Raw genomic sequence first — 14597 nt, forward strand, 5'->3', positions numbered from 1 at the left:
AAGTATTTGCTGATATAATCTGAAAACGATAAAGTACGCCTTTATTTTTTATACTGATATTGTCAATATTATATAGTACAAAAGATAAATTAAGGTTGGCTGGCAGTCAGTCTTCCGGAACTCTGAAATATGTTGGGAGTCTTTGTAATTGTCTTGCTGTTTATTTCTTCGTCGGGTAAGTTTTAAGACAGTTTATAATAAACATACTTTCGAATAGTTTTTTCGTCAATAACTACCTATATCCACTTCGACATTTCTTGTGATCACATTAAGTAATTAAGAATATTCTTGAACTGTAACAACTCCTGAGTGATTAATTATGCAAATCACAACTGCAAATCTAGTCTTTCAGGTAAAGCTTCCTGTAAAGCAGATTTGAATAATTTCAAGGGAAAAATTGTTCCGGGGCCGGTTATAGATCCCGGGACCTCTGGTTGAACGTACCAGCGCTCTGCCAACTGAGCCACCCGGGAACTCCACCCGACACCGTCTCAACTTTTCCCTTTATATCCACACAACTCGCGTGGGCTGACGAAACGCCAGAGACCCACATCGAGTGCACACAATCTCTGTGTGACTTGGAATTGTGGTTTTCTGTTAACGTACACAGTGACGTATATATTATGCAAATCTAGTCTTTCAGGTAAAGCTTCCTGTAAAGCAGATTTGAATAATTTCAAGGGAAAAATTGTTCCGGGGCCGGGTATCGATCCCGGGACCTCTGGTTGAACGTACCAGCGCTCTGCTTTACAGGAAGCTTTAACTGAAAGACTAGATTTGCATAATATATACGTCACTGTGTACGTTAACAGAAAACCACAATTCCAAGTCATACAGAGTTTGTGTGCACTCGATGTGGGTCTCTGGTGTTTCGTCAGCCCACGCGAGTTGTGTGGATATAAAGGGAAAAGTTGAGCCGGTGTCGGGTGGAGTTCCCGGGTGGCTCAGTTGGCAGAGCGCTGGTACGTTCAACCAGAGGTCCCGGGATCGATACCCGGCCCCGGAACAATTTTTTTCCTTGAAATTATTCAAATCACAACTGTCTAGAAATTATATCATGAAGCAAAGTTAAACAAACAGCGTAGTTTTAGAGAACTTGTAAATAGTATATAAGTTTATAATATAGTAAGTTTCCAGATTAAGTGACTATAACAGAAAGTCAGTTCAAAATTAATACATGGGAGGGAGATTTCGATAGTTTCAAACCAGAAAAACCGCATGAATTATTGAATTCCTCAATAAAACAACTAGATATAACTTCAGAGACCATAAAAGAGACAAAGGTGTGAGACGGGAAATAGATTTTACACCTGTTTTATAAACATTTTAAAATATAGAAGAAATTGAGTCCAACTTATCTTAAGCAAAATCAAAAGCATGCCCACGTATGCCTGTCCAATATAAATCCCGAGGAAAAAGAAGATACAGATCTCTTAAACGACTTACAAACGAAAGCTACCTGGAAGACCGAAAGAGATCAATGCGTTTATATTATTTTCTGAAAGATATGACGATGATGATGATGTGATGATAATGGTGATTTTTATGATAAAGATGATACATATTTATGTCTCGTTAAGTATTAAGCAAAATATTCTATTAAAATTAATAAAACTATACAACATTTCGATCACATCACTTGTCGGCATCAAATTTCTCCCTTATATAATTTTGTGTGATCCTTATTAATTCAGCAACACTTATTTCGAAAATGATAACGAAATGTTACAGCATCCGCCGTTATAGTTAAAGTGCTATTCATGGTGATTTATTCACTCTCACTCGCATTTGAAGTTAATATATTAAACAGTGCTTATTATATAGATTTAATGCAACATTGTATTGGGATTAAGAAGTTTCCAAGAAAACATTTCTGTTTCCTCTGCTAAGTATGCAATAGTGAGCCAATTGTGGTATTTTAGTTATATATTGTGAATTAATTTATGTTGCAATCTTGCCGTAACAAACTAGCCATGTTATCTTATATTTATGGGGAAAGACTCTGACGCCAATAATGAGGAAAACATATAGGCCTATATTTTTTTTTCAATGTAAGGTTGCCCGATCTGATGAGTACTAGAACATTGTTGCAGCTAATGTATGAGAACACTGACTAGCTGGTTAAAAGGTACGTACAAATAAATGACTTTCGCTAACCCCATGGTTTGTCTGTGGCGCAAATGCTAGTGCGCTAGTTTCCGAACTCCTGTCAGGTTGTGATTAAATTTGTGGTTGCAAAACAAAACAAATGTTCCAGAAGGTTTTCTCTGGTACTCCCGTTTCCCTATATCATTCCACCAACACTCTCTACTCCATTTACACTTCCCTTCTTTTATCATCCTCTCAGTTTCTTTCCCCATTTCAGACATGCGACCTATGCAGAGACGGTCGCGTGTCGCCACCGAACTTGGCCCTCATGGTAAGAGGTCATTGGTTGCTAATGGTAGTGCTATGTACCATCGACTCTACCATGAACTCATGGTACTCGTGGGACCGGGTTGAAAAACCGCGGTGATACCTACATGAATCGGTAAAATAATTCTGCAGGTTTTAGCTGAGTTCAGGGGAGGCTCTAGAGGGATATGCACAAAGGGAGGGCCTTACGACATGCACATCATTCCATCCCGGGTAGCACAATGAGCCTACTCAAGCACCCTACATGTGTGGGCACTCCCAGACTGTGCTCTTTCTCCTAAAAGTAACTAGTATATCTCCATGATATGGCAGGAATGTCGCGATTATATGACCGACTGCCTAATACATTTCTTTAACTAAAGCGAGTGGTTTTTCTGGGAAACTAAAACACAAAATAATCTATATTGACCTTCTTTCTGCAAGGAAACCTGTCCCTTATTATGAGCCAATGCCTGTGCCAGAATCGCCACAAAAGTATGATATGGAGTATAAACCAGAATAGGGGAGAGTTCACCTGAAACTGGGCCAAGTAGGCTTCCAAGATGAAGACGAAGATTTTTCAGTGTACCTCATCTACATTTAATAACTAAATTCAAGTTGAATGATTTGATTAGAGAGCTTCCTGAAACCAAAGCATTGTTACTTAGGATAAAGATTTCAACAATGTACTGGAAAAGGACGTGGAAGTCTCCAAATAAAGGAGGAGGGAGTCGCAGATAGCCATTTTTCAACGGTAGAGGCTCTAATTTACTGCAATTTTGTCTATCATCCATTAGAAGAAATATGAATTGACCGTATTCCAAAACAATGGAGACCCTTTATCGTCTCACTTAAAATTAGTCTCAAGGCAGTTTTACTGCATAATAAAAACAAACATGCTTCAGTGCCCATTGGTTATGCAGCACACATTAAAGAAACATATGCCAACATTAAATTGTAGTTGGATAAAATAACATATCAAGATCACCAATGGAACATATGTGCTGACCTGAAAGTTATGGCAATGGTTATTGGACTGCAGGAAGTTTATACAATAATTATATCATTGTTTCCTCTGTGAATGGGATCGCAGTGTGAGGGAAAACACTATCATGTAAGGAAGAAACGACCTTTCCGTGGACAAACAGTTCCAGAACAGAAGAATATGGAACATTCATCTTTAATCGACAGCACTAAAATTTTCTTGTTCTCACTACAATGAAATTAGAATTAATAATATTAATTATGGAGGCAATGAAAAATTAAAGTGAAGGATTTGCCTATTTGAGGCAAAAGTCTCCAGGCACCGCGGAACCAAGAAAAAGAAGAGATATTTGTTGGTCCTTTTGAAGATCCTGAGTTTTGATCCAAATTGAATGTGATGGAAAAATAGCTCGGAATGTGTATAAAAGTATATGGAACAATTTATTTTGATCATAACTACAGCGAGGTATTTGAGGAGCTACATTTTTTGATACCATTCCATGGACTGCAATATGTCTGTGAGGTTGTATTTTCTGTACAGCCATTCAGATTTCTTTCCTGAAAATTTTGGAATTATTTCTCACATGCACGGAGAAAGGTTCCAAGATATTTCACTAATGGAAAAAAGATGCAGAAATAAATGGAATTAGAATTTCTTGGTCGATTTTTGTCGGCCGATTTCTGCTTAACACAAATATATTTACAAGTACCATAGTCGTTTATAAAATATAATTGATCTTCTTACTAATGAAAAAAAAAATCAGTAAAAATTTTAAACTTCCCTCTAAAAAAAAATGATGTGGGTCATACAAATTTTGCTATGGTATTCGAATTCAGAGTAGTTATATCAATATAAAAAGAAATTGTCGACCGGTGTAATTCCTCTATACAAAAGCTGCATATAACATAATATAAAAAGTTTTCTTAAAATAGAAAAAAGGAAGGAGGGTGTGATCTGTCGAAATTTCGTTGTAGTGTACCATATAGTTTAATATAAAATATACAGGACGCTTTTCAAATAACAATATGTTGTAATAGATTATAGGATATGTCTAGACATTCATTTTAAGGACAGAAACATGGGGTTCCAGACTCGTCATTATCTCCTTATGCGACGCGAAAGATGCAAATCTAGCTTTCAGGTAAAGCTCCCTCTGAAGCAGACTTGAATAATTTCAAGGGAAAAATTGTTTCGGTATCGATAGCCAGCGAAAAATGTTCCGCTTGTCCTGCGGGGTATTTGCTAGGTCTTCGTATCAGCACACTATGATTTCAACATGAAAAGTGCGAGCATTCCTGAAAGGGACGTTTCCTTCCATACTAGATTGGCAGTCGTGGGCCTGTTCATTGATTAGCAAGGTCAGCCGATACGACGAAATTCGAATTTTTTTTTCTCTCGCAATATATGAAGTCTCTTCTGCTAAAGAATCACGTAAACCTTGAGAAGGACTTCTGGCATTAATTGCAGCTGCTGCAGGTGATGTCCGAGAACGAACACCTGAACTATATTTCAATGTCCATTGGTTCAGTGGGAGAGGCAAGTAACTTGAATCGTTTTTCTGTATTTGGGTTTAATCTCGTGTCCTGCCTTGACAATGTAAGACGCCGCATCACTAACGAGCAAGGCACTATCAAATAACGAAACAATAGTAGGGGAATTCACTTGATCAAGTTGTTGACATATAAAGAAGGTAGGGTCTTTTAGGTTTGTCTGCAACCATAGTCCCAACGATCACATTTGTCAAATGCCGTCCTCTGGAATCCATTGTACACTGAAATCCAAATACTGTTAACGTTAATGTTTTCCCAGATATCATGAATGTATTTCTCGTAATATTCCTTACGTAGGCTTATACTTTCACACAGTTGAGTGATCTGGGATTGACCTTTGCGTATATTTACTAAAAATATCGCAATTTCCCGTTCAGAAGTTTGTTTAGAAGATTGTTGGCAGATGCAAATACCTCACACATATCTGAATAGTGTGATGTTTGGTCCCTAACTCTTCATTTTGTTACACTCTTCCAAGAGCTCCCGTGTGTTTTTCTGTGTTTACGTACTGTGTACTGTGTGTACTAAAAGCAATGGTTTTTTCCTACGTCTGTAAACATGATAGGTAACTATACACATTGTGCCTCGGGAATTGAACTGGTGAGCAGGGATCAAAGCAAGAACTGCACAGGATGCATATCTAGTGCCTAAATGATAAGCCCCAGAGATCCGAAGTGCAAAGTCCTTATTATATGAGAGTCGGAAGCCCGTACTAACCCTAAGAACTGGTGGAATGATAGATGGAAACGGGAATACCCCGAAAAAATCTCTCTGCAACGTCTGCTTTGTCCACCACAAGTTGCATCTCGACCTGGCTGAGGATCGAATCCGGGTAGCCTGGATGGAAGAACAGTGCGCTGGCACTTGAGTCACGACGCGGCAAGTAGAGACGAATTTAACTAAACGAGTTCTAATATGAATCTGAGTATACTAATTTTTCTGCTTAATGGCAGGTCTTTCACTGGAAACCAGAATTCTCCAATCTTCCCTACTTTCCGGTATTCTCTTAGCCTCAGTTTATGATCCATACCGGTATAGTATATTAATGTTGTCTATCAACTGGTGTCTGCCCCGAACTTTTTTCCCGTTCAAAATTTCTTCTAGTGCATTCTTTTAGATAGTTTTTTTTTCAGCCAGTAACCCAAACAATTTCTTTTTCTCTTCCTGATCAGTTTCAACATTATTCTTTCTTTACCTACACTTTGTAGCAGACTTTATTTCATATTCTCTCTCTTCATTTCACACGCTCCATTCTTTTCTATGTCCACATTTCAAATGTTTCCATTCGTTTCTCTTCACTCGTCGTATTATCCGTGCTTCTCCCATACAGTACCACACTACACACAAAGCACTGTACTAGTCTCTTGGTTATTTCTTTTTCCAAAATTCCGCAGAAAATGATACTTTTTCTATCAAAAGTTTCCTTTGCCATTTCTGTCATCATGTATGATATAGAATATTTATATTTTGATCTACACACTTACCTGAAGAGAAGTGAATGAATCCGTGACAGGTACGTCTGTTCCAAGACTATTAACAAAGACTACTGGAATATACTTTCATGCTATTTTTGGAAGGTACAATTTGACGTTGAACAATGTCTATCGTCTAGTCCACAAATTATGAAAATTAATTGTTAAAATGTAACGCAAAAGAACGTTTCAACTCGGAATATTTCAGAAACCATGAAAGTTAGAATAATGAAATCAATATGCTGATGGGAGAATAAACAGAGGCCTTTAATTATATATATCTGTGTTACTATAAATCAAACATTTATATATTATAACATCTTTAACAAAAGCATACAGCAAGTTATTATTGTCTTACAGTTTTGATGGGCTGCGAATTCTAAATTATAGAAATTAAGTCTAAACACATTGGAAGTAAAATACATCAATTTTAACGAGTTTCTAGAATCTACAATTATATTTTACGCATCAAGAGTAGTTTTTTTTTTATTAAAATAAAAGAGAGAGCGCTGAACATAGTGTATGGATTGTAACGTATTGTGACATCAGATATAGTCTACTGATTCCACGCTTAACAAAAATGCTAAGTATATGATAGAATATAAACATTTGGAAAACAGTAATCGTAAAACTACAAAGCCAAAATCCGATGCACAGAAGAACACATGACGCTACAATATAGCTCGAATTCCTGAGGGTGAACACAAAACTACTCGAATTCCGTGCGAGGTCATTTAACGGAACTCTCGAGATCCTTGCGGAATAACAACTGAATTCTTTGCCGTGATTTGAAGTAACATTTTCCTTCTCACTTTTCAAACTTAGGAATGCCAGCAACAAGATCAAACGTATGATAAATGAAAATAGTTGGTATGGTTAAATTGTTACTTGTTTTTAGGTATAGTCATTGATATAGATACAATAAAATATTACATACAGGAAGTTAAATTAATATTAAAGTATTAATATCATGCCATGCTTTCTCAAACAGTTCCTACACCTATAGGCCTATTGTTCGTGGAGATGTCTGTAGCATACTGCATTCGCGTACTCAAGTTTCGTCATATAATCCTTACAGTAGACCTGCACACTAATAACTGACTAATCTGAAATTTTCTCCACCGCTGCTCGGTGCCCCATAGATTGTGTTTGTCCATTCATTTTGATGTGTCTACTTGCATATCTTTAAGGACACTTACAAAATTGAAAAATATTGGGGTTAGGATGATAGAACATTATATATAAGTATGATGAAAACATCCGTAGTAATATTAATAATATTGTAGTTTTCTCAAATATGGTCAAAGAATGCCTGTACTTTGATGTGGTTTGGCTGAATTGCTATGATACCGTCCGTAAAACAATCTTAAACTTTATATGCTGGAAGGAAAGAAAAACGGAAGAACAATTTAAAAAATACTTCGATTACCGAGTTTCGATCCTTACAATACAGTACTGAGACCCAGGGAACTGACCTTCCGCCACCATATTTGACCTAAATGGAATCGGCATTGCTTCAATTTCCGTAGGCCTATGTAAAAAGTGAAAATGTGCCTTATGTATTTCCTTAGTTTTACTAGGCAGCACAGCTAATATACTTGCCTGTGAACATTTCAAGTAAGAATAGTAAGAAATTCTCTTGTGTACTTGGTTGGCCCAGGAACAAATTCGGTTGTATCTTTCAACCGCAAGGAACTGGAGTTCGTCCGAATCAAAGTGTGATTGAAGTTATAAATTTAATTTCGTTTGAAAATATGCATAAGGCATTATTGAATTGATATTAGGAAACTAAGGTTTCCCTTTCGATTATTTCTAAAATTTGTATTTAAGTTACCCATTAAGCACAGTGTATATTCAAATACAAATTTTGAAGGGGATTATGAACTGATAATAACGGATGCCCCTCGTGAAGGACATTCTGTTTTATTTCCACATTGTCCTCAACTCTCTTTTTTATAGAACCCTAGTTTTAAAATATAAAATATGTCGGGATATGTATGATAAGACTTTCTTCTGTTAAATTCTAACGTACCTGGTTTACATGTTTCGACCTATTTATGGGTCATCCTCAGAACTGGTCGTTGTTGGTCTTGGTGCCGCTTATTTTGTTTCCTGTGAGGGTGTGTTCGTGTGGTATAATATAGAGTCAAACAGTGTGTGATCTGAAATTGAGTTGTGTGTTGAGAATTTCGTTCGGGTGTGCTTTCGTGTGTCTGTATATTTCATATTGTTCTAGTGTGTTTAGTTTCTGGCTTTTTGGTTGGATGTGTAGAATTTCCATGTTTGTGTTGATGTCTCTGTGGGTGTGGTTAGAATTTGTGATGTGTTCTGCATATGTGGAGGTGTTTTGTAATTTTGTTATGGCTATAATGTGTTCTTTGTAACGTGTTCTAAATGATCTGCCTGTCTGTCCTATGTGGTACAGCGTTAAAGGTTGTGTAATCAAGATGTATAAAATATGTCTCAAAAGTAATTCTGTAGTCTCAAATGTGTACAAAAATGTACAGACACAAATATTTCATTTTAATTGTTTAAATTATATTAATGAGATTTGTCACTCTCCTCCATTATTTATGCATTAATTCCTGTTTAGCTAAGTATTATTCTTAGATACGTTTCTTTGATTGTAATACATTTTATTAGTTTAAATAATCATTCCATACTTGTAAGCATAGCTCTAATTGAGATTCTGGCTGTTATGTACAGTAGTGGCAAAAAGAAACCGGACTGACCCTTGTAGCTGATACAAAAGGATCCTGTGCTGTATATTGTGTCAAACTGCGGTAATTTCAATATGGATAGTGAAGCCAGAGGTATGTACTGCTATTTAATGTAAAAATACGCAGTTATCTTTACCGAATAGAGGTAGAAATGTAATATTGATGCCAGATGAAAATAAAACTCTCAAAGTTTTTTCGTCCGTAAGTTTGAGGCACTGAAGGAAACAAAAGACGGTAAGAATCGAACAAATGCAATAAATTTCATTCTTACAAATAATTATACAAATGGATGTGTTTTGTGATTAGAAAAATTTTAATCTGTGACTCTGAAATCTGCTACAAGGGTAGGTCCGTTTTTTTTTTGCCACTACTGTACATCAATTATCAGGCAATACATCTCACTTTACGATATGTATCAGAAGAAGAACAATATTGTTTGTAAACATCTGTAGTCTGATTAGCAGGGAAAGGATTTATATGTAAATACATATTTACTTATAAAGCTAATATAATTTATATTTTGCATTATCTTTATGTTTCACAATGTGTAGGGTTGAAAAATCCTACTTTTATTTTCCATATTTTTCCATATTTTAGAGTTTAGTACATATTTTCGTTAATTTCCATATATTTTCCATATTTCATATAAAACAGTCCATATTATATTAGGTTTAACAATAAAACAAAACAAAATTCCATTAACTTTTAAAAATACATTTCAACAATAGAGATTTAAACACATGTTCAGTAATCCCTTTAACATCAGAGTTATTTGAAAATTAGCAGTCCTATCAACAATGGGAAAGTAAGTTACAAAACTGTATTAATTTAATTTAAAATTTTTAACAGACTTCAGTTGTGCAGCTCAACAGTTAAATGCCAGTCAGAGTACACATAGGTTCAGTTTTGTAAATCATACTATAAAGACGGTAAATATGCCAAAAGTACGTCATTCAGTCAATTTAAAATCAAAACTAACAAGTTACATTTCAGAATTTAAAGAAGATGGTTTATCAACTGACAATAAAATATTATTTTGTAATTTGTGTCAGTGTGCAGTATCATCTACACAAAAGTTCCTGGTGCAACAACACATTACAACTAGTAAACATCAGGCCAACAAACAACTAAATTCCAAGCAGAGACAATTGTTTTTAACACAACCAACAACATCGAATGTAAGATCTGAGTTTAACATCGACCTGTGCCGTTCTCTCATCTCTGCTGATATTCCTCTCTACAAACTAAAGAATAAGGTCTTCAGGGAATTCCTTGAAAAATATACTCAACATACAATCCCGGATGAGTCAACACTTAGGAAGACGTATGCTCCATCCATCTACGATGAGACAATACAGAAGATAAGAGATGAAATTAAAGATAGTTCAATTTGGGTTTCCATTGATGAGACTCCCGACAAAGAAGGTAGACTTGTTGGTAATGTAGTTATCGGTTTGTTAAGTGAACAATATTCTGAACGAATTCTTTTACATTGTGATGTTCTAGAAAAGTGCAATAACAAAACTATAGTTAAACTGTTCAACGAAGCTATGGGTATCCTGTGGCCAAAGGGTATTATGTACGATAATGTGTTATTCTTTATTAGCGATGCTGTCCCTTATATGGTCAAAGCTGGACAAGCATTATCTGTTGTATATCCTAAATTGACTCATTTTACTTGTGTGGCGCATGCATTTCATCGTGTGGCAGAAGTGGTCAGAGACAATTTCCCTAAAGTAGATTTGTTGATTTCATCAGTGAAAAAAGTATTTCTCAAAGCTCCCAGTAGAGTTAACGTGTTGAAAGAAATGTACCCTGAAATTCCATTGCCACCAAAGCCAATTTTAACTAGATGGGGTACATGGCTAGAAGCAGTTGAATATTATGCCGAACATATAGACTCTATTAACAATGTTCTCCTTGCATTGGACTCTGAAGATGCAGTCTCAATTGATACTGCGAAAACAGTTACCTGTGACATAAGTGTGAAGAATGACTTAGCTCACATTCAGCATACATTTTCATGCATCATAAAAACGCTCAAAAGTCTCCAAAATAGGCACCTTTCACTATCTGAAAGTTTTGAAATTATAAATAGTACTGTGGAACAACTGAATCGTGGTAGAGGTAAAGTTGCAGATGCAGTAAGAACTAAGGTGGACACTGTACTTTCAAAAAACCCTGGATATGAAGAACTACAAAAGGTTGTTGCTGTGATGAGTGGTGAATCAACAGTGAAGATTAACTTGGACTTATCCCCAGCAGACATTGTGAAATTGAATTATGTACCAGTTACTTCTTGTGACGTCGAACGCTCTTTTAGTTAGTATAAATCTATCCTCAGAGACAATAGAAGAAGATTCACTTTTCAGCACTTGAAAGAAATGTTTGTAACCTATTGTTATGGTAACAGACAATAAAAATTGTGTTTTGTTGAAACTACATTGGAAGATAAGGTACGTCCATTATATTTTTTGTTTAGTTTGATTAAAATGTACCAATATTTAACGTACATAGTCATTTTTTTATAATTTTAAGTCCATATTTAATTCCATATTTTGGTAAAAATCCATATTTAATTCCATATTTTGGTAAAAATAACTACATATATATTTACATATTTCATATATTTTTAGTCCATATAAATCCGTTCCCTGCTGATTAGTATAGCCCCTAATATGTAATTAATCAGCGATAAATGCAATGGCGGAGGGAAAGGAACTGGCCAACCTAGCTTATTATCTCCTGGCTTAATTGCCTCATAAGTGATGTCTTATGGTGTCACTAATGAGGTTCAGATCTGTCTTTGGACGGTTGACTAAACAACAATAACTTGTAAGCGTTTTTGAAAGAGTGAGTGCTGCTCCGTGTTAAATCATCTCCCGAATGACAAAATTATTCCAACTTCGAGAAGAAGTATGGTTAAGACTTTGCAACACTATTGTTTGATTTCACAGTGCAATTACAACTTGAATTTTAAATGATTGAATATTTTATTTCTACATAGAAAGTGCTCCAAATGAAGCTTATCCGAGAAGAAGTGGACGCATCATAGGAGGAGCAGATGGAGCTAGTATAGAGGAGTTTCCTTACCAGGTGAAGTTCATCTCACAGTTTATTGTGTACAGTAATTTTGCTAAAATAATTATGACATTAAATGACATTGAGTTCTGCATTGTTCAGCAATTAAAGTAAACGATGAGTTAAGAAAACTGTTGTATTATTCAAAATAACTATCATATATTTCACTTAAATCGAGTAATGTGACGCAGATTTGAATATATAACAGAGTTCTAAACCCCGTCTAGACTTACTAGTGCGGACAGCAATCCAGAGAATTGAAAAGCATTACGTAGGCCTACTAACCGGGCAGCTTATTTCTATACTGCTTGGCACTGCAAGAAATTTAAAGGAAAAGCTGTTACAGTCTATTTTAAGTAAATTCTCCTTCCATACAAATTTGTTACAAGCGTATAGAAGAATCTCATATCATTGTTACCGTACTCTATAAGAAAATTTGATTGCTTTATTTAAACAGAACTGGCTCACAAGAATTAAGAGACAAACGCATAACGACTACTACGCGTTCAATGTTACATGAGTCCTGATGTCGTCACTGTCGTTGTATACAAGACATTGTGGGCGATTACGGAGCGAGGGGCGTTGAGGGGATCAGAGCATCGTGAAAGGGGATGACGCACTCTACTAGTTCGTAGAATCAAGACCGGTCAATTTATAACGGATGGGTAGTAGTATATATCCATTAGCAGAGATACCGAGAAACACGAGTTTTCTTTTTTAACAGCTCTTAATCTATTTTTGCAACACGTGTATAGTTTCTGCTTATACACAATACAAACTGAAATTTAAAAATAAAATGGCAACAACTTTTAATAAATTCTGTGCAATAACCAAAAGTAAAAATAATTTACTCGCGATCACTCGCGCTATGTGGTTCAATCCAACATTTTTATACGTACTTTTTGCTATAATTTCTTTTTTATTAATTTTTAATTGAGTAGCCCAGATGCAAAACCAGCTAACTGCCAAAAAAATGAAAAATGAGATAATGGTAACCATGGTTTCAGTTCGTCATTAGCTACGTAATAAGCCATGCATTCGGTTACAAATCCAACTCTAAACCCTTTAAATCTAGTAAATAAAATTGCACACGGTTGCAAAACCTGCTAAGTGTGGAGAGCGTAAGGATGCAATACCTGCTAACTGCACAATGCCATGTTTACTTTTGCAAAACCTGCTAAATGTTACTGAGACAACATGGCCATATTGAGAGTTACGGATGTAAAAGCTGCTATTTCGATCTCCATAAGGATTACATTGAGCATACTAAAATAACGAATAAGATATTATTAGACGTTGATAATAAAGCTACTTTTTGCTCGTATAGTTAAAGTGACTATATTGCTGCATTTAAGACATTAGCTGAGAGTTTCTGCCCGCGCTTTATCGGGGACTTCTAACCTTTTATGTTAAGTGTGTTGAAGTCTTGAAGTGGTTACTGTGATTATCTTGCAGTTTTTTTTCGACTTTTGCCGAAATGAGTGTGGATGGATATGGTGTATCCTGTTTAAATAATTCTGTTAGTGTTGAGGGAGAAGATATAGATGATGAAGAGAATGGTACCAGTGAAAAGGCGAATCCAGAAGTTTAAACAATGAAGGTAAACATTTCCAAAAGGACTACATTCCAATGGGTGTCAACCTTAAAGAAGCAAACATCAGGGACATTGAAAGACTTCTGGAATTGCACTTCGGGTAGGACTGGTTTCGGAATGCAAACCTGACCTTCTACACCGAAATGTTCAACTAGCAGCAAGACCTTGCTGTTGCAGACCTGAGTGAAGATGAGGATGAACATATGGATGTAGTGGACTTCGAACTCATGGATGAGGAAGAACAGAACATTTTGTAAAGTGTTATATTACATTGATGTTTGTAGAAATTGCAACACCAAGAAGGATACATGTGACTGAAATGAAATTGATATCATAGTTTAGATACATGACAATACACAAAGGATTAGAATTACAGAACTGTACCTGATCTGTGACCGTGAGATTTCAGTATGGAGTGAAGCCTCCATGCGCTGCAATCAGAGCTTCTAAGCGTCGTGGTATGGAATCAAAGAGTTCCTGGATATGTTCCAGGGGAATCTCCCTCCACGCAGTTTGTATGCGAGTCCACAGAGCGTCAAGAGTGTGTGCTGGAGGACCATGACGAACAAGTTGCCGACCAACCATATCCCTGACATGTTCGATGGGCGAAATGTCTGGCGAACGTGCAGGCCAGGAAAGCAGTGATACTCGTCGTTCTTCGAAGAAGACTTGCACAATCCTCGCCACATGTGACCGGACATTGTCCTGCTGAAATATGGCATGTAGAGTTGCCTGAGGGAGGGGCAGTACCTCGGACTCTAAGACCTCTCTAATGTAGGGTTGAAGTTCAGATTGTCCTGA

The 14597-nt window shown here is 36.2% G+C and overlaps 1 protein-coding gene across 2 annotated transcripts in view; it reads left to right on the top strand.

The window, feature by feature from the left end:
• Positions 1-99: 99 nt before the first annotated feature.
• The window catches only part of LOC138698862 (trypsin 5G1-like), a 38241-nt gene continuing 23743 nt past the window's right edge, over positions 100-14597 (top strand). For both annotated transcript variants that reach the window (XM_069825072.1, XM_069825071.1), the window contains exons 1-2: positions 100-175; positions 12129-12217. In XM_069825072.1, the coding sequence (XP_069681173.1) occupies positions 130-175; positions 12129-12217 (135 nt within the window). In that variant the 5' untranslated portion in view covers positions 100-129. The remainder of the gene's footprint in view (positions 176-12128; positions 12218-14597) is intronic.

Source organism: Periplaneta americana, chromosome 4, assembly GCF_040183065.1.
Source record: "Periplaneta americana isolate PAMFEO1 chromosome 4, P.americana_PAMFEO1_priV1, whole genome shotgun sequence".
Lineage (NCBI taxonomy): Eukaryota > Metazoa > Arthropoda > Insecta > Blattodea > Blattidae > Periplaneta > Periplaneta americana.